This window comes from Silene latifolia, chromosome 9 (genome assembly GCF_048544455.1).
Source record: "Silene latifolia isolate original U9 population chromosome 9, ASM4854445v1, whole genome shotgun sequence".
Taxonomy (NCBI): Eukaryota; Viridiplantae; Streptophyta; class Magnoliopsida; order Caryophyllales; family Caryophyllaceae; genus Silene; species Silene latifolia.
This window is the reverse complement of record NC_133534.1, coordinates 136,396,355-136,420,505: the sequence shown is the minus strand read 5'-3', so window position 1 is coordinate 136,420,505 and position 24,151 is coordinate 136,396,355. Positions and strand designations below refer to the sequence as shown.

Genomic DNA, 24,151 nt, shown 5'->3' with positions numbered 1-24,151 from the left:
AAAACCTGTTGGGAAATGTGTCCTCGACAATAGTGCGATCACATGATTTAATATCATAAATTAAATCTCATCCTAAGAATACGTGAAGGATGATTCTTTATATAGTCGAGTGACCGTCATTAATCGGTAATGATTGGCTAACTGGAGTTTGACATTACTGTCGTGTGACGGTGGTGGTCAGTTGATCCCTTTAGGTCACACCTATAGGATGTGGCCCAAATATATATTTAATTAATTGTATGTGATGCAGATTAATTAATTCCTTAATTATGGGAGTGCAATTTTACGTCTTATTGTAATGTGATTAAATAAGATTTAATTTAGTAATTAAGTGTTAAATTACTAAATTAGTTGAGGTTTTAATATAAGTTTTGAAGTAGAGGTAATTAGTTATTTAAGGTTACAAGAAGTTATAATTTTAACTAACTAGTAATTATGAGACCCATTATATGTTGATATAATGGTAGTATACTACTCAAAAAGTGGAGTGTATATTATATTATTAATTGTAATAGTTAAGTATTAAATGATTACATTAATAATTAATTATGTAAGATAGTTAAACATATGACTTATAAGCATTTGTGGGACAAATGACAAAAGGCAAAAATGGACCAAAATGGGTCCAAATTTTCGGCCAAATAAAGAGAACAAAAGATGCTCTTTTGTCTTTTGTTTGTGTTGATTATAGTGTGATTGTGACATATCACACAAGCTTTTTCATACTACATCTTACACATATGCTCCCTACACTCAACCTAAACTAAACAAAAGAGTAAAAACAAAAGCAAAATGATTCCCTACATGGGAGAGAGGCCACCGGTTTTTGGCTCTCTAAATAGAGCATTTGTTGCTCATTTTTTCTAGTTGTTCTTTGCTTGTTTTTCTGTCTAGCTTCTCCCTCACATGCAATTGCTAAAAACTCTCACAAATACTAATACACTCAATCTATTACTAGAAGTAGTAATATTAGAAATATTAGTATTATTAAGGTTACATTTCTACTACATATCTAGTTAATATTAGTAGGAATTTTTGGGATTAATCTTGGGTGCAACTTATTGAAGTGTCTTCTATACTTTGAGTCTTAGGAGGATCATCCACCATATTTAGCTCAAGAACAAGTGAAGAAAGGTGACCTTACTTGTGCCCATATTTTCGAACCAACCATCAATGTAAGGGACATTGTTTTTCTTATAAATCTTTCATTTTGTTATGCATGCACTAGATCTAAAGAACATATAATTAAGAAGTTAATTAGTTCATCATTAGAGGAGTCTAATAAGAGGTATACAAACCTAACAAAACCGACACCGGACCAAAAACCGACTCAAAAATTCAAATCCCGACTCCAACAACGAGTAAAACCGAGTCAACCACCAAAAACAAAACATTTCAAAATCTTCTACCTTAAGTTTTCCCGGATTCATGTTGGTCAAGTACCAAACATGTGACTACAAAACCTAGGATAGAACAAATCATGATTGCGTTTGTTGTGAAAGTGACAAGATAACTCGAAGAACCGCGACGTGGCTCGCGCCTCTTTGAGCAGCCCAAGTGGCCACGTCGCTCAAAACTCACACAACCACTCATTCTCCTATAAATACCCCTAAAATGCCCCCCATTTGAGACTTACGCGAGTGCCCGCCCCCTCTTTTCTTCCTTAAAATTCTCGACTCCACTTCTTAAGTCACAATCCGACGCGTATTTACGACCTACCGATCGTAAATACAAGCCTTACACATTGTTTGGTACCGTCATCGTGCATTAAATCACTTGACCGACCATTTCGACCACTACACCATCACTAATATTAAAACAATCTTTTACTTATCAAAACGGTTTTAAACCGAGTTTTTCCGACCAAACGAGTTGTTGCACTTACGTCGGTCACTGGCCATAGCCAAACATGTAAGTATGAGGGTGTAAAAATCCTCTTTTATTATGTTTTCATTTGTTTCATGACTATAACATGCTAAAACGTGCATAACATGAACCAAAACATGGACTAAACGAGCCAAAACTGATTTTTGGCCTGAGACAGAAGCCCTTTGACTCGCCGGCTAGCCCGCGCCTAAATGGGGTGTCCAGGTCAGAGATCAACCGTGTTTGTTCTCGTCATTTCCCTTTAATCCATCTTCATATTTGTAATCGGTTTTCACCATTTCAAATATTTTCAAACCCTTTTTATTTCATGTTATTTGTTTTAACCATAAAACATTTTTTCACCCTTGGTTCCTCATACCATGACGGTTAAATCCGTGTTTCGGTAATAATATTTGGTTAATGACATTTAAAAGGTATTTTAAAACCTTTTATTTCATTTCTTTACATTTCTAAAAACAAACATATTAGTCACCAACACAAAGTCATCCTTGGTTCTACATACCATGCCGGATTTTAACCCGGGTACGATGATGAGTGTCGACTAATTACATTCAAATGGACTTAAAACAATTAGTCCATAATTATTTTCAAAACTATTCATGTCAAGCTTGTCAAATCGAACCCGACCCCGAATATTATCAAAATAATGATGATTATTTGAGTCTAGTTCTTCAAATCAACAAGTGCGGTCTAAACGACCCCTTCAAATCAAACCGGGTTAAAATACCCATTTTCAACACGTTTTATAACGTTTTCTAAAAACTCAGAACATGGCACATAAACCGTGGGCTAACCCGCGCCTAAACAGGCCCTCCACTTCTCATTTTCAAGACCAGGAAGAGGCCCCTTATACCGCCGGCTGGCTCGCGCCTCATGTAGCCGTCTGGTGCAGGAACTGTTCCCTTTTCCAGCATGAGTCTAGGACGATCCCGACTCTGGTTAACTCGGATATAGGATGGATTAGATGACTATCGGTTCATTCAAAACAATATTTGCAAAATGCCTTACTAAGACAAATGGATCATGTTATGCACCATAAACCTAATACGGTAAATGGATGTTTAATTTCCGTCTCGCATGCAAATCAATCACTAATCCAACTTGACATCTTATACTTGATACTTGGATTAAATCAACCGACTTAGAAAGCTCTCACATGTTAGGTTTAAATTATTGGATGCTCATTCATGCATTTAAACCGTTTTATCAACTTTTGCATTCAACCAACCAAGATCGATCAGTAGAGACCGCTACCGCGGGCGGGATTGGGTGTCTGATTAAAGGGCTTCCCAATATGTACCTTCACCTCTTACTCAGAAACTTTGGATAGTGGACGACCTTATCCAGGGCGTACGAGAGTCATTCTAGAGATAGGATGCTAAAGAGGGACGATTTCCTTATCTTTAGTACCTATGTCAAACGTTGCTTTGTGCTTCGATTTGACCGAGGTATAAAGTGGAATTCGAACGGGTTCCAAGCATCCCACAAATGCTTGGTGGCGACTCCGAACATCTCTAATCGTTTCAAGACCCTTACCGAGATGAAACCGACCGATCTAAAACAATCCGGTCAAAAGCATTTTTACGCCGCTGAGCGTGGCTTTCAAAAGACCGCTGCATGTCCACAGATTGGCCTGGTGTGCAGGTGGCCCGCGACTACGGACCGGTAGGTGGACCCCCAAATCCACGCACCGAGACGTGGCCCATGTCCACACATGGCGAAGCTATCCCGACAGAGGTACCTCTTTTCTTCTCTCCTATTTGGGTTAGGGTTTACGATCTACCTATTTTAGGAAGGCAAAATATGGAGAATGCTGTGAACATAGGGAATGCTATTGGGACGTTTGTAGAGGTAGATAACTCGGTTAACCCTTCTATTAATAGGTCTATGAGAATTAGGGTTGTAGTTGATATTCGTAAAGAGCTAATTGGTTCTATCACTGTGAAACTTAAGGGGGGGAAAACAATGGAAAGTCAGGGTGAGCTATGAAAACCTTCCCTTATATTGCTTTATCTGTGGACGAGTGGGTCTTGGTGAGAAGGACTGTGGGGAAAGGAAAGGTCCTGTCGGGGAGGGGAGAAGGTATGGAGAATGGATGAAAGCTTCACCTTGGAGAATAGCAAGTAAGGTGGAGAAGGATGATGTGATTTCCAGCAAGAGTGGGAGAAAACTCAATTTTACGAATATTGATACAGATGGGGAGGAGGAGAAGGAGCTTAGTCGGATGGTGAAATTGCTACGAGGGGTATCAATCTCATATGGATGTGTTAAATCTGGGGCTGGGGGTAGGGGCACCTCGGAAGTTAGGAGCAAGGGGGACGGAGAGGGGTCATCTGGCTCGTCTTCATGTGCGGGTTATTCTAGGTTACCGCATCCACAAACTGAGGAGGAGGTCAGGGAAAAAAATAAGGGTAAGGGCAATAGCAGAAGGGTAATTAAGGTGAAGAGAGCCCGTGGGACGTCAAGTGGGAAAGGAGTGAGACAAGCTAACTCAAATGGTGGGAAAAGGAGAAAACGAAAGGAATCTAGGCAGGCGGAGACGGAAGCTGATATTGAGTATGTGGTGATGAAGAAGAGTCGGGTCGAGAAAGGGTACCAAGACAGTGTCATGGAAGTAGCGGTGACTGGCGGTGACCAGCACCGCGAACAGTAATGAAAATATTCAGTTGGAACTGTCAAGGGTTGGGCAATCCCTTGACAGTTAGTGCCATCCGGGATTGGTGTTGGAGGGAGGGCCCAAACATTTTCTTCATAATGGAGACAATGATTAGTGCGAGGGAGCTGGAAAAAATACGTAATAGTTGCGGTTTCTCTTCTGGTATTTGTGTTAGTAGTAGGGGACGGTCTGGTGGACTAGGGTTATGGTGGAGAGATATTGATGCCCATTTAATATTGTATAATAAAGATCATATTATGGTGGAGGTTCTAGACGTTAATAAAGTTGCAGCTTGGAGAGCGGTGGGAGTTTATGGGTGGCCTGAAACGAGTAATAAACATAAGACATGGGATTTGATGAGGAGAATCTGTGATAGCAGCCAAGTTCAGCTGATTTTGTTCAGGGATTTTAATGAAATTCTTAGTACAACTGAGAAGGAGGGTGGAGCGACGAGAAGGGAGAGTCGGATGGATGCTTTTCGTGAAGTTATTGATGATTGTGCTCTTCATGATTTGGAATATAGGGGCAATATATTTACATGGCAAAGAGGTCGCGAGGTGGCTACGATGGTTCGGGAATGGCTTGATAGAGCTGTAGCTACAATGGAGCAGAGCTATCTTTTTTCTACTACCTTTGTGAAGCATTATCCTATATATTCGTTTGATCATTCCGCTATTATTATAAAACAAGAGGAGGGGCAGCGTAGAACGTTTGGGAGACGGGGTTTCAAGTTTGAGCCTTTTTTGGTAGTTGATGACCAGTGTAGAGAAGTCGTGAAGGAGGCGTGGGGGAGGAAGCTGGAGGGGATATACCTGACAAGGTAGGGATGTGTGCGGCGAGGCTAGCGAGCTGGGCAAGGGAACGATTTGGAGATGTAAAGAAAAGAATTAGAGAGAAGGAGGCTGACTTGGAACATTGGGAGCGACAACCACCATCGGCAGATATGTTGTCTCGTTGTCGGGATATTGTTAAGGAGGTGGACGAGCTAAGAAGAAAAGTTGAGACGTATTGGTACACAAGGGCTCGTAAATATGAACTGCGCGACGGGGATAAAAATACGAACTACTTCCACCATAAGGCAAAGCAACGCAAGAAAAGGAATACTATTGTGGGAATCGAAAATGATAATGGGGGCTCGTGTACGAATGAAGCGGATATTTCGAAAGTGGTAGAGGATTATTTCAGCCAGCTATTTTGCTCTAGTAACCTGTCAAATGTCGATGATGTGCTAGGTTGAATTCCACAGGTAATTTCTGATGATATAAACCAGGCTCTGGATAGCCCGATAATAGACGAGGAAGTGAAGGCAGCCTTATTTGGTAAGCATCCAAATAAAGCGTCGGGGTCTGATGGCATGCACGCTTTGTTCTATAAAAAAATATTAGGATATTGTTGGTCCAGATTTATGTTGCTTTGCTCGTAATTGGTAGGCTGGGAGAGGGGAGACGGACCGAATTAATATGACTAATGTCGTATTAATTCCAAAATGCAGCTCTCCGAAGAAAATTATGGAGTATTGTCCCATAAGCCTATGTAATGTTGTGTATAAACGCATCTCGAAGATCCTGGCAAATCGTCTTAAACCTTTCTTGAATGGTTTTATTTCTGAGAACCAAAGTGCCTTTACACCAGGAAGAATTATTACCGACAATGCCCTTGTTGCTATTGAAATTTTTCATGCGATGAAGCGAAGTGGGGAAGGTAGAAACAAGAGTATTGCACTCAAACATGACATGAGTAAGGCGTATGATTGGGTCATGACTTGTGTCGCAACGGTCGCGCACTCTTTTCTTATTAATGAGAAGGTGTCGTGCGTGGTGACGCCGAGCAGAGGCTCATGCCTAGGGGACCCCATTTCTCCCTATTTATTCCTCTTGTGTGGCGATGTGTTCTCATACTTAATCAAGGATGCGGTTGATAAGGGGAAGCTGCATGGGTTGAGGGTTTGCCGAGGAGCCCCGAGGATATCCCACCTTTTCTTTGCAGATGATAGTATACTTATTGCAAGGGCAAATATGAGAGAATGCTCGACAGTCGCTAAGATTATCAGTACATATGAAAGAGCATCTGGACAGAAAAATAATTATTCTAAATCGGAAGTGGTCTTTAGCAAAAAGGTATTACCGTCTGTTTAGGAGAGTTTACTTGCTGCATTGGGAGTCTGCGAAGTGGACAGACACGAGAAGTATCTGGGCTTGTCTACGGTTATAGGAAGGTTGATGAAGGTCATTTTCGCAAGTCTCAAAGAACGAGTACGGAAGAAGATGCGGGGGTGGAAAGAAAAAATGTTGTCAAAACCCGGAAAAGAGATTCTAATCAAAGTTGTTGTTCAGGCCATTCCGACGTATATAATGAGTTTATTCGCTATTCCATAGGGGATTATAGAGGAGTTGCACATGCTGATGGCCAAGTTTTGGTGGGGGACTACGAAGGGAAAGAGGAAAATCCAAGGGTGGCGATGGGATAAACTATGTAGGCCGAAAGCAAGGGGAGGAATGGGGTTTAGAGATTTACGTGTCTTCAACCAGGCCTTGTTAGCGAAGCAGGTATGGAGGCTTATGACGAATCTGGAGTCACTGGCAGGAAGATTAATTAAAGCAAGGTATTTTAAGCATACCTCTATCCTTGATGCAAGACGGGGTCACGACCCAAGCTTTGCTTGACGGAGTTTATGGGGGTCGAAGTCGTTGTTACTTGACGGGCTAAGATGGAGGGTGGGGAATGGTGAGTCGATCAAAGTGTGGGAAGATCATTGGCTGCTAGGGGAGAGAGGTAGCCGAGTGCCACTTCCAAATGTCGAGGCAGATCCGTCTATTAGGGTTGCGGCGCTTATCGATGTTGTTACTGGTTTATGGAGGGGGGAGATGCTGAGTTTGCTACTATCGGAGGCTGAGATTGACCTGGTACACGAAATTCTTTTGAGCAAGAGGATGTCGGCTGATCAATTGTTTAGGTGGCCGTCGAGGAGTGGTGAGTATACAGTTAAGTCGGGTTATTGGTTAGGGATGGGACTCAGCTTACCTGGTGATGGCCAGTCTGATACGGGAGCGGGGGAGGGGTTGTGGACAGGGATATGGGGGTTGAAGGTTCCTCCAAGCTCATTCACTTTATATGGAGGGCATGCACATGAATGCTTGCGGTAAAATCGAACTTATTTCGACATCATTGTTGTAATAGGTCACTGTGTGATTTTTGTGAGGTGGAATCAGAAACGGAGATCCATGCTTTGTTCAGATGTCAATGGAGAAGAAGCTTTTGGGCTGCCAGCGACTTTGATGAGATTTTGGAGGAGGCACCAGGTACGTCTTTCTCGAAATGGGTGATGTGGGCTCTGCATAAGATGGTGGGTGAGGAGAAGCAAAGGTGCGGAGCACTGATATGGGCATTTTGGACGATCAAAAACTCACGAATTTTTGTGGAGGAACAGTGCAATTCGGAAGTGCTGATTATGGGGTTTGCGCGATTGGTTGCTGTGTATCAGAGGAATGCCAGTACGGGGCTGATACGGGCGAGTAATGGGGTAGGGGAAGATGTAGGAAGGAATGCGTGGGTGCCACCTGAACAGGGGACGATAAAGAACAACTCTGATGCGGCGATCTTAGGAGATACGGATGTGGGTTTTGAGTACAGGGATGATGAATTAGAGTTTAAATTAGATTCAAACGAGATTAATTATTTAGGGTTTTGAATTAAACCAACGGTGTGTTTGGAGCAGTGGCAGCCATGGTCGGAGAGTTGAATGGAAGCAGCAATGACGGCGTAAGGCAAGATCGATTAAACCCTAAACCATAAAATTGATGAAATAAAGACTATGACTAACCTCGTGACAAGGAGTTGACAAGGGCGTACTGGTGTTGACGGTGGCATACGGGTGATTGCGTAGTGGTGGTGAGTTCAGCATGCAGTGTGAAGAAGAGAAATGGTGTTATTGAGGGTGAGTTCAGCGAGGAAGTCGTTGAAGAATGAAAATGGCCTGGTGATCAATTAATTATTAGAGAATACCAAAGGGTTAATTTATTTTTTGAATGGCTATTAAAGCCGGTTCTCCCTAAAACCGCCACAAAATACATGATGGCGGTTTTATTAATTAAAAAGTATTGTCAATTATTACGCCTTTAGCGTCGTTATTAACAACGATTGATAATACAACCGCCACAATTGTCTTATGGTGGCGTTTCCTATAGAGAACCGCCATAAATAGCTACTACTATTACGTCAGTTCTTAATTTAAACCGCCACAATAGACCTCCTGCACCTTGAAAAATGCCACGATAAAGGCGTCACGGTAAGGGTTTTTTCTACTAGTTGTTGACAGGTTCAGCAAGGTGGCTTATTTTATATCTTGTAAGAAGAGTGAGGATGATGCAAGCATTGCTCAGCTTTATTTAAAGGAGCGAGATTGTCAGAATACAAGGAGTCCTAAAAACCATTGTATCTAACTGGTATGTAAAGTTTATGAGTTACTTCTGGAAAACCTTATGGAGGCTACTAAACCCAAGGTTGTTGTTCAACATATCTCCTAATCCACAAACAGATGGCCAAAATGAGGTCACTAACATAACACCAGGGAGGATTTTGAGGTGTATTGTCAATAAATCACTAAAAGACTAGGATTTGAAGCTATCACAAGCTGAATTTACCTTCAATGGGGGCACCAACATCTACAACAGGCCACAGTCAATTTGAGGTGGTCTATGGGATCAATCCTTTAATGCCCTTGAATCTGTCAAATGTTCCTATGGAAGAAATGGACTATGATGCAAAGAAAAGAGCAGAATAGATGCTGAGACTACATTCTGCAGTCAAGAATCAAATTGAGAAGGCTAATGAGTCCTATCAGAAGCAGGCCATGGTTCCAAAGAAGAAGAAAGAATTTGTGTCAGGGGACATGGTCTTGATCCATCTCAGAAAGGAAAGGTTCATAGCCAAAAGGAGCAAACTGATGCCAAGAGCTGAGGGTCTAATTGAGGTCATTGAGAAGGTTGGTCCAAGTGCTTACAAGATTGACCTTCCTAGTAACTATGGTGTGCATGAGACATTCAACATTGGTGATCTAAGCCATTAATATGGTGAGTTTGATGTGAAGAGAAATCAATCTTAAGGTCAAGCTCCTTTCAACCTAGGAAGGCTGCAGCAGGAGCTGACCATGAGGACTCTACAGATAAAAGTCCAGCTCCAACATCAGCCCAAACACAGCCTGCACAGGTCCCAACGAGGTTCACAAGGTCCAGCTAATAGCTGCCAATCTGGGTAGCTGATAAAGTCCTCAATTAAGCTTAGAGAAGGTCTTAAAATTCAGGGTTAACAAGCCAAGTTTAGTTCAGAATAGCAGCAAATAATAAAGCAAAGGGTAGATGAGATGTCATTGTTAGTAAAGCAAATTTCCTTAATTATTCGAGTAAGGGCCAAAGTTGAGAGCCTGAGGCAAATGGAAGATATAAAAGATCACAAGGCAACTTTTTGCTGGACAACAAATGAAATTAGGATCTTTGAAATCTCTGAGAACAACAACCCAAAGCCTGAACCAGAACAAGCTAAGAGGACTGACAACTACTTGATTTTGCCTCTTGCTTTTACCTTATCTTAAGTTGACCTCATTTTTAAAATATTATCTTATGTTGTGTGTTTTATAGATAGAATTTTAACCCTTAAATCAGAATGTACTCAAATTGTAATCAAGGCTGGCCTATATAAGGACCATTGCCTTAATCTGTAAAAGACAGAGCTTTCGAATGAAAAATTAAACCTTGAGACTTCTCCCAACCAATTAAAACTTCTGCCTTACTGTAGTTTGAGTCCAGTCTTGGTAATTAACCTGTGTTAAGCCGTGGTTAGTTGATCAAGTTCTGTTTGGCATAATTAAAATAATCCTTTACTTTGACTGTGGGTTAGCTTGATTGTTTTGTTCAGATTTATGCTTCAAATCCTATGGTAATCTGTGGTTTGGAGTTTAAATTTTTCAAGTTAATATCTTGAATTTCCTGTGAGTATTTCTGTCGGAATTTGAGGTCTGGACTATATCAGTTCATCACTTAATGTTTAAAGAATTCAGTCCTGCAACAGATTCGTCTGAATTCATGTGTCAGGTTAGTTTGCTGGAGTTCTTAAAAATAGTTAGAGTGTCCCAAAAGTTCGGAAATTTTACTAAGAGTTGATTTATATATTGAAGTTAATTGTCACCAAATTTCATGAATTTTAAGGCCCATTTGATATTTTATTTGGATTTTTAATGTTTATTGCATTCAGTCAAAATTTCTGACATATCCTGGGTTTTACACTGCACCTATGGCCCGACAAGGTGTGTGGAATTGTATATAGTCATTAAGTTGAGATATTTGAGGCATCAGGAAGAGACCTATCTTATACTAAGTTTTGAGTTCAGTGAGTCGATGGTAAGAGGCAACTTATGGATGATGAGTGGCATATAATCAAGGATGGATACTTATCGATTGTTTAGACTTGTAGATATTAAATGAGGTTTGGAATACATGTGAGGGTGACTAATACTAAGTATGATTTGGGGATTTTGGTTAGGAATTTGTGATTTGAAATTTTAGGAAGTAATAAGTAATCAAGGAAGTGGGGTGAGAGTGATAGCATGAGTTGTTAATAGTTGTTGGGGGTATGTAAATTGAGTTTAAGGATTGATGTGAATTAAAAGATGGTAATAAGGGTTTCTAAAACAAGGAAAATAAGAGAGTACTGGAACGGGGCGTTAGTTAGAGGTTATTCAAGATTTGTGATGTGATATCTAAAAAGGCATTTTGGGAATGAAATAATGAAGTTGAGGTGATCAATTACATAGAGTAGGGATGATTCTAAATAATAGGCGGTGGAAGGTATCTAGGGAAATTCTAGCAATGTTTGGTGGTGAAACTACTTGAGAGTGATTGTATACGTCTGATATGATAAATGGTGGTTATATCATTGTACCGACGTCGGTTTCGGGGAGCGTTGTTTTGTAAGATGAAGAAATGAGATTGGTGAATCAAAAGTAATTATGTAATTGAGGATTTAGATTTCTAAAGGAATTTGTTACAAGTTCCAGATGAACTCTTGTAAGGTTGGACTGTAATTAAGGGCCTGATTAACCCAAAACTCACAAAACAAACACTAGATCTCAGAATAGGTTAACCAGATGCAGTAAAATGTTTAATTTGATTAAAAATATCAAATGACCTCCTAAAATTATGAAAATTGGTGACAATTTACTTCCAGACATAAACTAAAAACTAATGAATTTTGGTGATTTTTAGAGGACTCTTAACTATTTTTCATAATTGACACAAACAAGCTGTTTTGATAGATTTCTCTGAAATTATTCTAAGGACTGTGAAACTGATAGCACCCTATTCAAAGCATTAAGACAATGAATTAGGGGTGTGAATCAAACTCCATCACATGGCAAAGGATCTGAATTCACTAACTCAGCACTAAGCAAAGGTTTAATCTCCAGCACACAGCCAAGAGAGTATTTCAGAAATAATGTTTCAGAAATTAAAGTTTGGGTTCAAAGTGGTCTGCCTCTTTCATTAATGGTCCTTGGCTTTTATAGGTCAGGCAAAGTTACAACGTTCTCACAATCCTAAGGCTCGGAATGATCCTTAGCTAGCTTACAAAATAACAAACAAAATTCTTCCAAACAGAAAATAGAGACAAAAGACAATAAAGCAAAACACATAAAGCAGTTTTCAGGATTCTTGTTTGGTTGTGCATGAGTATTAAAAAGACTTGGCTAGTATTGAGCTATTGTCTGTTGACCCTTAGATGATGAGTTCCTCACATATCACCTAGACTTTGAGTCCAAATAAAACCAAGGTACTTGCTGGAGTCTTGATCACAAGTTTAGTGAAAATTTGCTGAATCTTGTCCCTTGTTGTTGATTCCTGACCTGATAAAATTGAAATGCTGAATTTTAAATTAGCTAGAAAAGGTACATGCTACTGCCTTTAGCTGGACTAAGACTAAGCTTGGAACTGGGACTGACTCAGACAGAAATCCTTGAACTAAGGCCCTTGATCTAGTCCTGACTGTGGTGGGTTGCTGGGTGGTTGAGATTGGACTAGCTTGGCTTATTGCCCTAGCCTGGGACCTGGTTAGAGCTGGGTTAGGGTTAGAGATTTCATGCTGAGCCCCGGCTCCAACCTCCCCTTCTTGATTTGGATTTGGCTCAAATCCTCATCACCTGCTTCCTTATCAGATCCCTCATAGTATGGTTACAAATCACCTATGTTGAAAGTATCATGAACGCCATACTCCCCAGGCAAGTTGAGCTTATAAGCATTAGGCCCAATCTTTTCAGTCACCTCAAATAGACCATCGGCTCTAGGCATCAGTTTGTTCTTTCTCTTATCAGAGAAGCTTTGTATTCTCAAATGCGGCCAAACCAGATCACCTACTTCAAATTCTCTTGCCTTCTTAGGACCCTTTCTTGTCTTGTACCCGGAATTTGCTTTCTCAATTTGTTTTCTGACCTCTGAATGGATTTGCTGCATCTGTGTCAACTGAACCCCTCTGATTGGTGCCAGATCAGTTGGCATCAAAGGATTTTCACCATAGACAACCTCAAAAGGACTCTTACCAGTGCTACTTGATGGTGTTCTCTTGAATGCAAATTCTGCAGCAGCCAACTTCAAATCCCATTCTCTCAGAGATATAGAAACAGTGCATCTCAGAATCCTTACCAGAGTCTTGTTGGTTACCTCAGTCTTACCATCTACTTGTGGGTGATGAGAAGTACTGAATAGCAGCTTGGCTTTAAGTAATGTCCATAAAGTCCACCAGAAATGCTCCATGAACTTGACATCCCTATCTGAAATAATGGTCTTTGAGATCCCATGAAGTTTCACAATCTCCTTGAAGTGCAGATCAGCAACACTCACTGCATCCTCAGTCTTGGTGCAGGCAATGAAGTGTGACATCTTACTAAACCTATCCACCACCACCATGATTGAAGCTTTTCCTCTCTGTGTCCTTGGAAGAGCCATGATAAAGTCGATGAGGACATCTTCCTAAGGCCTGTATGGGACTGCCAATGGTTTATAAGGACCAGTCTGAAATAGGACTTGGATTGCTGGCATGGTGCACACCTTCTGATAACATCTTGCACATCCCCAAACATCTTAGGCCAATAGAATTGATCCAGTAATTTCTCACAAGTTTTCGGCACTCCAAAATGCCCAGCAAGACCTCCTGAGTGAGCTTCCTTGATCAGCAGCCCTCTATAAGCCCCTTTTGAAATGCATAGCCTATTTCCCAAGAAGAGAAAACCATTCAGAACTAGATATTTGCTCCCTTTCTTTATCTAGCCTGATTGTTGTAAACTCCACTCCTCTTTAAAATCAGGATCATCAGGATAGAATTCCTTCATGTGCTCAAATCCCAGCACTCTTTGTTTCATAAAGCTGAACATAATTTATCTCATGGACAAAGCATCAGCAATTACACTTTCTTTTCCCTGAATAAATTTGCTGGAAAAAGAGAATGACTGCAGAGACTCCACCCATTTAGCATGCCTTGGATTTAATTTATGCTAACCATTGATGTATTTGAGAGCTTCATGATCTGAATGTAAAACAAATTGTCTTGGCATAAAATTCCTTATCATAAAATTCCTTATCATAAGTTAAATAATTCAGCTTTGCTCCATTTAATTTATCACTGAAAAATACCACAGGTTTGTGCCCTTGTATTACTACAACACTAATACCTACTCCACTTGCATCACAATTCACTTCAAACAATTTATTAAAATCTGGTAAAATAAGAACTGGTGAATGGCACAACAGCTTCTTAATTTCTTCAAAGTACTTCTCAGCCTTTTCATTCCACTTAAATTAACCTTTATACATGCACTCGGTGACTGGTGCTATAATTGAGCTGAATCCCTGAATAAATCTTCTATAAAAAGAAGCCAAGCCATGGAAACTTCTGAGTTCTTTAATGTTTTTAGGAGTTGGTTAGGTTCTTATGGCTTCAATTTTTGAAGGATCAACATATATTCCTTCATCAGAAATGATGAAGCCTAAGAATTGAACCTTTGATTGCATGAAAGAACATTTCTCCAATTTACCATACATCTTGTTTGCCCTGTGTGTCTCAAATAGCTGTTCAGATTTTATAGATGCTCATCCTTGGTTGGACTATAAACCAAGATATCATCTAAATAAACCACAATAAACTTGCCTAAGTGAGCTCTCAGAACTTCTGTCATTAGCCTCATGAATTTACTAGGAGCATTGGACAGACCAAATGGAATGACTAGCCACTCATACAGACCATGCTTGGTCTTGAATGCTGTCTTCCACTCATCCCTTTCTCTGATCCTAACTTGGTGATAGCCCTGTCTCAAATCTCTCTTTGAAAAGACCCTAGCTCCACTGAGCTCATCCAGAATATCATCAAGCCTAGGAATAGGGAATCTATACTTGACAGTAATGTTGTTGATTACCTTACTGTCATTACACCTTCTTAATGTCCCATCTTTCTTTGTAACAGGAAGTGTAGGGACTGCACATGGACTAAATGATTCCCTGACAAACCCCTTATTCATCAACTCTCCAACCTGCTTCTGTAATTCCTGTGTTGTCTTTGGATCATTTCAGTAAGCTGCCTTGTTTGGTAGCACAAGTCCTGGGATGAGATCAATGTGATGCTCTATCCCCCTCAATGGTGGTAATCCACTAGGAAATTCCTCTAGGAACACATCTCCATATTTCTCTAGTAGTTGGCTAACTTCTGCAGGCAATGGTAGCCCTGCTTCTTCTGCTATGTCTTTAGCAAGGAGAATGTGGACAATCTCTCTGCTATTCAACTCCTAAACCATTTCAGTCTCACCACTCATCAAGACTTCTTTATAGTGTTCCACAAGGCTGGGTAGGGCAGTATACTTCAAGGCTGGTGGCAGAGATGTCAATGTAATTTTCCTTTTTTCCAACTTAAAAGAATAAGTATTCTCCCTTCCCTGATGGACACAGTCCCTGTCAAACTTCCATGGTTTCCCAAGCAACAGATGACATGTATCCATTGGCAGCACATCGCACATGACCTCATCTGAATAATCCTTTCCAATAGAGAAAAGAACAAAGCATTGCTTATCGACCTTGACTTCAGCTCCTTTGCTTAACCACCTCATTTATAAGGTTGAAGGTGGTCCACATTAGGCAAGCTCTACTTCTCAATCAAGGTCTTGGAGGTAACATTTGTACAGCTTACCCCATCAATGATCAAGTTAGATAATCTTTCCCTAATGGGGTACCTAGTCCTAAATATATGCTACCTTTGATACAACTCCAGAGGTTGTGGTTGTGCATGCATGACTCACCAGGTGACCAGAGTTAGGCTTGAGTCAGGCATCACCACCATCTCAGTCTCTTCAACTTCCTCAACTGTCTCAGTTTCAGGCTCCTGTTCATTATCAAAGACCAAGATCTCATCATCACCCCCATTGCACCACTTTAAGAGTACTCAAAGATCTTTTGGTAGGACACTCTTTGGGAAAGTGACCGTATCCCAGACAATAGAAACATTTCTTCGTGGGAATGGTTTTCCTTTGACTAAGATCAATGCCTTACCATTATCAACAATAGGTGGCTTATGAGTTGTGGTAGGTTCCCCAATATTTACCCCAATAGGTGGCCTATATAATGATGGTATAGTTGGGGCTTTGGTCACAACAACTTTCCCCTTACCCAACTTCTCAACTCTCAAGGCTGGATTGACAGCTTCATCAAAAAACCATATCTGGTAGGCTTGGCTTGTATTGAGCTCTTGTCTGTTGACCCTTAGATGATGAGTTCCTCACAAATCACCTAGACTTTGAGTCCAAACAAAAACAAGGTACTTGCTGCAGTCTTGATCACAGGTTTACTGAAAATTTACTGAATCTTGTCCCTTATGTTCTTGATTCTTGACCTGATAAAATTGAAATGCCGAATTTGAAATTAGCTGGAAAAGATAACTAAGACCTTCACATAACAGGCCTACTTATTTACATGTAATTACCTTTAGCTGGACTTAGACTGAGCTTTGAATTGGGACTGACTCAGACTGAAATCCTTGAACCAAGGCCCTTGATCTATTCCTAACTATGGTGGGTTGCTGGGTGGTTGAGATTGGACTAGCCTGGCTTATTGCCCTGGACCTGGTTAGAGCTGGGTCAGGGTTAGGGATTTCCTACTGAGCCCCTGCTCCAACATTGTGTTGTCGACCGTGACCTAAGATGGATGAGTTTTAGTTTTAATAATTCGGGTATATAGTTACGGATTTAGTAATACCTGTGGACATGGCCCACCTACACGCCCAGCTCGATCTATGGACATACAACGATCTTTTGAAAGCCACGCTCGGCGGCGTAAAAATGCTTTCGACCGGATCGTTTTAGATCGGTCGGTTTCATCTCGACAAGGGTCTCGAAACGATTAAAGATGTTCGGAGTCGCCACCAAGCATTTGTGGGATGCTTGGAACCTGTTCGAATCCACTTTATACCTCGGTCAAACGAAGCACAAAGCAGGGTTTGACATAGGTACTAAAGATAAGGAATTGTCCCTCTTTAGCATCCTATCTCTAGAATGACTCTCGTACGCCCTGGATAAGGTCGTTCACTATCCAAAGTTTCTGAGTAAGAGGTGAAGGTATGTATTGGGAAGCCCTTTAATCAGACACCCAATCCCGCCCGCGGTAGCGGCCTCTACTGATAGATCTTGGTTGGTTGAATGCAAAAGTTGATAAAACGGTTTAAATGCATGAATGCGCATCCATTGGTATAAACCTAACATGTGAGAGCTTTCTATGTCGGTTGATTTAATCCAAGTATCAAGTATAAGATGTCGAGTTGGATTTATGGTTGATTTGCATGCAAGAAGGAAATTAAACACCCATTTACAAAATTAGGTTTACGGTGCATAACGTGATCCATTTGTCTTAGTAAGACGTTTTGTAAATTAGGTTAACCGAAGTCGGGATCGTCCTAGACTAGCGCTGGAAAGGGAACAGACCCTGCATAAGGCCGCGAGAAGTGGCGCGAGCCTATTGGCGATGCAAGAGGGTCGCCCCTGGTTTGAAAAATAGAAAAAGGAAAGGCCTGTTTAGGCGCGGGTCAGTCAACGATGGAAGACATGTTCTGACCATTGAAAAATGTTTATAAAATGTGTTGAAAAATGGGTATTTGAACCCCTTTTGTTTTGAAAAGCCGTTTAGACCGCTTTTGTATTGATTTGAAGAACGAGTCTTGAATAATCGTCATTGTTTTGACAATATCCGATGTCGGGTTCGACTTTGCAAGCTTGACATGAATAGTTTTGAAAATGATTATGAACTAATTGTTTTAAGTTCATTTGAATATAATTAGTCAATATTCATCATCGTACTCGGGTTAAAATCTGACATGGTATATGGAACCAAGGATGACTTTGTGTTGATGACTAATACAATTATTTGGAGAAATGTAAAGAAATAATGAAAGACTTTAAAATACCCTTCAAAATGTAAATAAATGAAATAAAAGGCTTTAAAATACCTTGTAAATGTAATTAACCGAATATTATCACCGAAACACAGATTAAACCATCATGGTATTAAGAACCAAGGGTGAAAAATGTTTTATGGTTAAAGACTTGTAAAAATTATTTGAAAATACTTGAAATGGTAAAAACCGATTAGAAAAATAAAAATGAAAATAAGGGAGATAAAGAGACCAAACACGGTTTGGACTTAAGGCTGGGAAGGGTCCTATAGGCGAGAGCATATCTGCTACGTAAGTAGCCTCTGCCTCAACCAAAAGTCTGGTTTTAGCTCATTCTTCCCATTGTTGGACCATGTTATGTATGATTTAGTATGTTATAGTCATAAAACAAATGAAAACATGATAAAAGAAGATTTTTACACCCTCATACTTACATGTTTGGCTTATGGCGAGAAACCGACGTAAGTGTATCAACTCGTTTGGTCGGAAAAACTCGGTTTAAAACCGTTTTGGTAAGTAAAAAGAGTGTTTGTTAAGTTTAGTGATGGTGTAGTGGTCGAGATGGTCGGTCAAGTGATTTAATGCACGATGACGGTACCAAACAATGTGTAAGGCTTGTGTTTACGATCGGTAGGTCGTAAACACGTGTCGGATTGTGACTTAGGAAGTCGAGTCGAGAATCTTAAGGGAGGAAAGAGGGGGAGGACGCTCGCGTAACCTTCAAATTGTTGCATTTGAGGGGTTATTATAGGAAAATGAGTGGTTGTTTGAGTTTTGAGCGACGTGGCCACTTGGGCTGCTCAAAGAGGCGCGAGCCACATTTGTTCTATCCTAGGATTTGGATGAACATGTTTGCTACTTGAATATGTAAGATTCCGGGAAATCTTAACATAGAATCATTTGAATGGTTTGTTTTTTGTGTTTCACTCCGTTTGACTCGTTGTTGGAGTCGGGATTTGAATTTTGAGTCGGTTTTTGGTCCGGTGTCGGTTTTGACTCTACTTAGTGTCATTGCGACCCTGTCCTCATGCATTAAATAATCCAGGTACTTTTGAAAAGTTTTGAAATGTTTTATTTTCGAAATCGTTTTAAGTTTTCCGACGTAAAGTTGTACACAAACTCTCGATCAAACGCCGCGATTCCAAAGCATATTGTAGTCCGATAATCATCCGGTGTTTGTTGGAGTCTCAGCAGATACTGGGTATCTATAGAGCCCCCACTTTTAATGAGGCTTGGACAGGGCAAAAGTCAAAGTAGAGCCCCCAGGTCAATCGAAGATTACAACCTGGAGACCCAAGCGACGTCGAGGAGGCTCGAAAGGATTTGGGCCAAGGACCTGCCATCAGGAAGGGCGACGCCAAGGCGACTCGAGGGTACGAGCTGAGGACCTATCATCGGGAACAGTTTAGATTTTGTCGATTGTCCGTGCGGGTCGTTTAAAGTCCGTTAGACTACGTTTAAAGGCTCGCCAGCCATAAGAAGGAGTCATACCTGAGGCATCTTCGGGATATGTCCTTGAGCTGTGTCTTGTTTGCGGACAAAGTCTCGCCAGCTGTGCGGAGGAGTCGTACCCGAGGCATCTTCTAGATATGTCCTCGATTTGTATTATTTGCGGACAAAGGCTCGCCAGCTGTATTGCGGATATGAAGAGGGCTCGCCAGCCGCGGTGCGTATATGAAGAGGGCTCTCCAGCCGCGGTGCGTTGTAAGGCTCGCCAGCCATGGTACGTTGTAAGGCTCGCCAGCCATGGTGCGTTGTGAGGCTCGCCAGTCATGGTGCGTTGTAAGGCTCGCCAGCCATGGTGCGTTGTAAGGCTCGCCAGCCACGGTGCGTATATGAAGAGGGCTCGCCAGCCGCGGTGTGTTATAAGGCTCGCCAGCCATATCGAAGGTCGATTGATCGACCGTGAGGAAATAGCCATGATAGTATAATTTTGGGCAGTTTGCTTGAATTGGCCGGCTTCATGAGGAAGCCCTCGATATCCTTTTGGGGAATCTCGGCGTTTGTTTGTGGTGCCGGAAAGGGATAGGTTTGTGAGCCTAGCCCCCAGGGTCGGCAGTGATTTTTGAATCCCGAGGGGATATAGCGGTTTTCATTACCGTTGATTTTATAGAAAAGAGACAGATGAGTGCTCTGTTGTTTGATGTATGTTTGGGGAAGACGATTTCAATTTCGTCTTTCCCCGATTTGAAAATTTGTGGGAATGGCGGGTTTGAGACCTGCCTTTGATTTTGTCGTTGACAGATGGGGGCTTTTGAATGCCGCCGTGGAAAATAGAGAGTTCTGATTTTCACTATTATTTTTGAAATGACGGTTTTAATTGCCGTCGTTGAAATTTGAAGAAATAGTGAATTTTGAATTTTCACTTTCATTTTTGAAGTTGACGGTTTTAATTGCCGTCATTTGAAATTTAAAGAAAAAGTGAATTTTGAGTTTTCACTATTATTTTTGAAATGACGGTTTTAATTGCCGTCGTTGAAATTTGATGAAATAATGAATTTTGAATTTTCACTATTATTTTTAAAATTGACGGTTTTAATTGCCGTCGTTTGAAATTTGAAGAAATAGTGAATTTTGAATTTTCACTATTATTTTTAAAAGACGGTTTTAATGGCCAACGTTTGAAATTTGAAGGAATAGTGAATTTTGAAATTTTCACTATTTTTGTTTTGAAAGACGGTTTTAATTGCCGTTGTTTGAAATTTGATAGTTTATGTAGGGAAATTGGGCCAAAGCCCAAAATTTCGCTGGAAAAGCAAGAGGAGGCCTCATTGAGGTGCGAGCAACTTGGCGAGGGAAGGGAGCTTCCCTTTTTTTTTCCTGTAAAAGACGCGAGAATGGGAAGCTCCCCATTCTCACTTCGTCTTCCTCACACAAACTCGAAAACCAGCGGAAAATCGCCATTGTTGGTCTTCTTGCTTGCTTGTGTTCGTGCCATTATCAACATGTCATCTCAAGGTATGTAATTCCTCTTGAATCCATTTGAATTTGTTGGTCTTTTTGTTGATTGAATTAGGGCGAAATCATATACCCTTGAAAACCGAAGTGGGCGTTTTTTATTGAGCCAATTTCGAGTGAAATTGATGATTGCATTAGGTTAGAAACCTGTTCAGGAGTATAGGGGTGCTTTTAGTTTGCATTTTGGTCCCCGTTCCCGCTCCCTATGCTCGAAAAACGTGAGTGAGGTGAAGAAACCGTCTCATTTCACAATGTCTAGTTTATTTGCTTGAGTTGTGTGCCCCACTAGGTTGCATTGTAGTCGATGAAGACCGTGTTTGCCATTTTGGACCCTTGTTGGGTATTGTGGGAAAAATTGGAATTTTTGCCTTTTGCGACGGTCTTATGTATGACAAAATAAGCGTCCGTTTGGGCTTGAATTGAGTCAGTTTGCTTTGAAATGGACCTTATTGGTAGCTTAGGTCGCTTTGAGACGTGGTAAATGATACGTGCATTTTGTATAGTCTTTTTAGCCTATTTTAGCACGTGTTTTTATGTATTTCCGTACTGTTTATATTGCATTTTGCCCCCGAATTGGCTACTTGGTTCGTTTTGTCCGTTTTGTAGAAATGAACGCGAAAGTAGTGGAATCGTAACATTTTCGTCCCTTTTTGCATGCATTTTGAGGAGGCGAGATTGTTCAGAGTGAGATCTTGTATTGGGATGCGTGAAGGAACGGTCTACGGACCAGTCGGTCACGAGTTTGAGCTATTTTGGAAGAAGAATACTCGATCGAGCTGTTTTAATGCTCGATCGAGTGGTTTCTATGGCATTGGTTGGTCGATCGAGTATTATTATACTCGATCAAGAAGAGCTGGAATTAGGGGTTACTCGATCGAGTAACAATTCTACTCGATCGAGTAGATTATCTGGAGAAACGCACGATCGAGTGGTTTCAGACTACTCGATCGAGCGGTTTTGGCTATCGTGGGCTTTAATTAGCCCGTGAACTCGTTTTAGTTATTAGACTTAGTTAATTTTCTATTTAAACGCAGCATAACTAGGTCATTAGGAGGGGATCATTTTTTTCTATTCGTTATTCAGTTTTTCATCTATCATTTTTAGACTGCGTTGCTTTCTCCCTTTTCACTGTAACTTGGCTTTCGGGGTTATTTTGCTCCGATTTGTTTGTTCTTTACGCCGTATTCTTGCGATTGTAATCTCTTTCTCCCTTTTCAATATTAATCTTTCTTTTGTTCATCTTAGCTGCTTGTTTAGTTCCTTTAATTTTCTGCCCTAATTACTTTTATGCATTTTAATTATTTCTTCATCATGCTTTATATTAGTTATTTCAATATTGTTATTATTGACAACATTAGCGATATAAGTAGCTAAATCATTTCATGTTGGGATTAGGGGATCTACTGTAGAAATGTGACGATGTAGTAAATAGGTTAGATGAATTAATTGTGAGACTTTGTCCCCATAGCAATATAACTGTATTTACCGACTTAGTTGAGTGCACGCTTCTGAGTCACCTTTTTAATCTTGTTAAATTTAATCCTAGATCGGAAGATTGGACTAAATAGACCTACTATGAAGAGTAGACTACCCTGACGAGGACGGAAGTTAAGTTAGAGGGAATCTAGGGTAGAAAGTGGACCGAAAGGACCTTTCCATATCCGTCTCGCAGTAGTTTATCTAAGTTGTTTACAGTTGAGTCACTGGACTACCGTAGTGAACCGAAATCCTGACATGCCCCCTCTCCATTGATAGTTTATTCTCATTTTCTGCCTTTATTGCTCTTTCCTTGCTTCCCTTCTTTTTACACTTTTAGTTAAGAATACCAATTACAATCCCCCCCCCCCCCCCATTTGTGACCAAATAGACGGACCTTTACAGATATCTTGCCTCCCTGAGGAGATCGACCTGACTTCTCTAGCTATACAGTTAGTTTAGTTAGTTATTTTTGATAGGTATACGACAGCCCTGTCAAATTTTGGCGCTGTTGCCAGGGAGGCAATTGCCCTATCTGTCTTTGTTTCATTTATTTTATCCGTCTCAGGGAATTTTTATTCCTTAAGGCAGTTCTTATTCATTTCCTTTCAGTGTTGTATATGCCCAGGTCACATAGGTTGAAGTTAGTTTCAGCTGATTCTGAGCCAGAGAGACTGTTCAAGCATAGACTCCGTCTGCAAAGAGAATCACGAAAGGAAGACTTGAGTACTTTGGAACCAGAACTTCAGCATTTCCTTTTTACAGAAAATCCATCTTTTGAAGAAGATACTTTCAGTTCTGTAAACCAACCAGTAAGGATGCCGAACATTGCCAGTCATTCGGAGCCTAAAGCATCATCAATTCCAAAGGGTTTCAATCTCCAGACTGAGGATGGGAATACATTTGACATCCGCCCGTCCTATATCAATCTGGTGGAGAGAAATCTCTTTAGAGGTGTGGCAGGTGCAGACCCGAGGAAGCATATGGAGGTCTTTACGGACTACTGTTCTACTATCCCCGCCACAAAGGGGGTAACTCAAGACAAGATTAAGGAGGTTCTGTTTCCTTTTTCTTTGACTGACTCAGCCAGGGAGTGGCTAACCGATTTGGACCGTACGGCCGCGGGGGTCACAGACTGGGAGACCCTTGCTCTTGGTTTTTATAAGAGATATTTCCCTCCGCAGTGCACTAATCAGCTGAGGGCCAAGATCACAAGTTTCAAACAGGCACGGAATGAAACTTTCTATGAAGCTTGGTGTCGTTTCAAGAGGTTGGTGTGGTCTATTCCTCACCATGGTTTTGATCCGTGGTTCCTGTCCAATCAGTTCTACAATGGGTTATACGATGATCACAGAGCCATACTTAATGCATCATCCAACGGAAGATTCCAAAAGAACACTGACGATGATAAGGGATGGGCTCTTATTAAAGAGATGGCGACCCACTGTGCTGAGTATGGAAACCCAAGGGATGGTATTAGAACAGTTCATGCAGTCGATAAGCTAGTTGTGGCTCAGCTGGAAGCCATGAATGCTAGATTTGATAAGTTGGAATTATATTCTGCTGGGGAGTCTCAGACGGTCCATTTGCTTACTAGAGGGGAGACTGTCATATGTGAGAGGTGTGGGAGCAATGACGGTCACACTGCTGTTGGCTGTCTTACGGAGAAGGAACGGGTCCTTGCTTTTCAACAATACAGGCAAGGAGGGG

The 24,151-nt window shown here is 41.0% G+C and overlaps 3 protein-coding genes and 1 non-coding gene across 4 annotated transcripts; 2 read left to right on the top strand and 2 right to left on the bottom strand.

The window, feature by feature from the left end:
• Window positions 1-4,641: 4,641 nt before the first annotated feature.
• LOC141601636 (uncharacterized) lies at window positions 4,642-5,367 on the top strand. The gene has a single exon (XM_074421931.1). It carries the CDS (start codon window positions 4,642-4,644, stop codon window positions 5,365-5,367), a length of 726 nt encoding a protein of 241 aa, XP_074278032.1.
• Window positions 5,368-5,369: 2 nt separating this feature from the next.
• On the top strand, window positions 5,370-8,231 carry LOC141601635 (uncharacterized). Its single transcript, XM_074421930.1, has 6 exons — window positions 5,370-5,711; window positions 5,790-5,908; window positions 6,036-6,660; window positions 6,919-7,145; window positions 7,251-7,682; window positions 7,778-8,231. Exons 1-6 carry the CDS (start codon window positions 5,370-5,372, stop codon window positions 8,229-8,231), a joined length of 2,199 nt encoding a protein of 732 aa, XP_074278031.1.
• A 6,912-nt stretch (window positions 8,232-15,143) lies between these two features.
• On the bottom strand, window positions 15,144-15,677 carry LOC141601634 (uncharacterized). The gene is made up of 2 exons (XM_074421929.1): window positions 15,433-15,677; window positions 15,144-15,345 (listed from the first exon to the last, which is right to left on the bottom strand). Exons 1-2 carry the CDS (start codon window positions 15,675-15,677, stop codon window positions 15,144-15,146), a joined length of 447 nt encoding a protein of 148 aa, XP_074278030.1.
• A 7,958-nt stretch (window positions 15,678-23,635) lies between these two features.
• On the bottom strand, window positions 23,636-23,741 carry LOC141603932 (small nucleolar RNA R71). The gene has a single exon (XR_012525767.1). It is a non-coding gene; the product is annotated as a small nucleolar RNA R71 (small nucleolar RNA).
• Window positions 23,742-24,151: the final 410 nt, after the last annotated feature.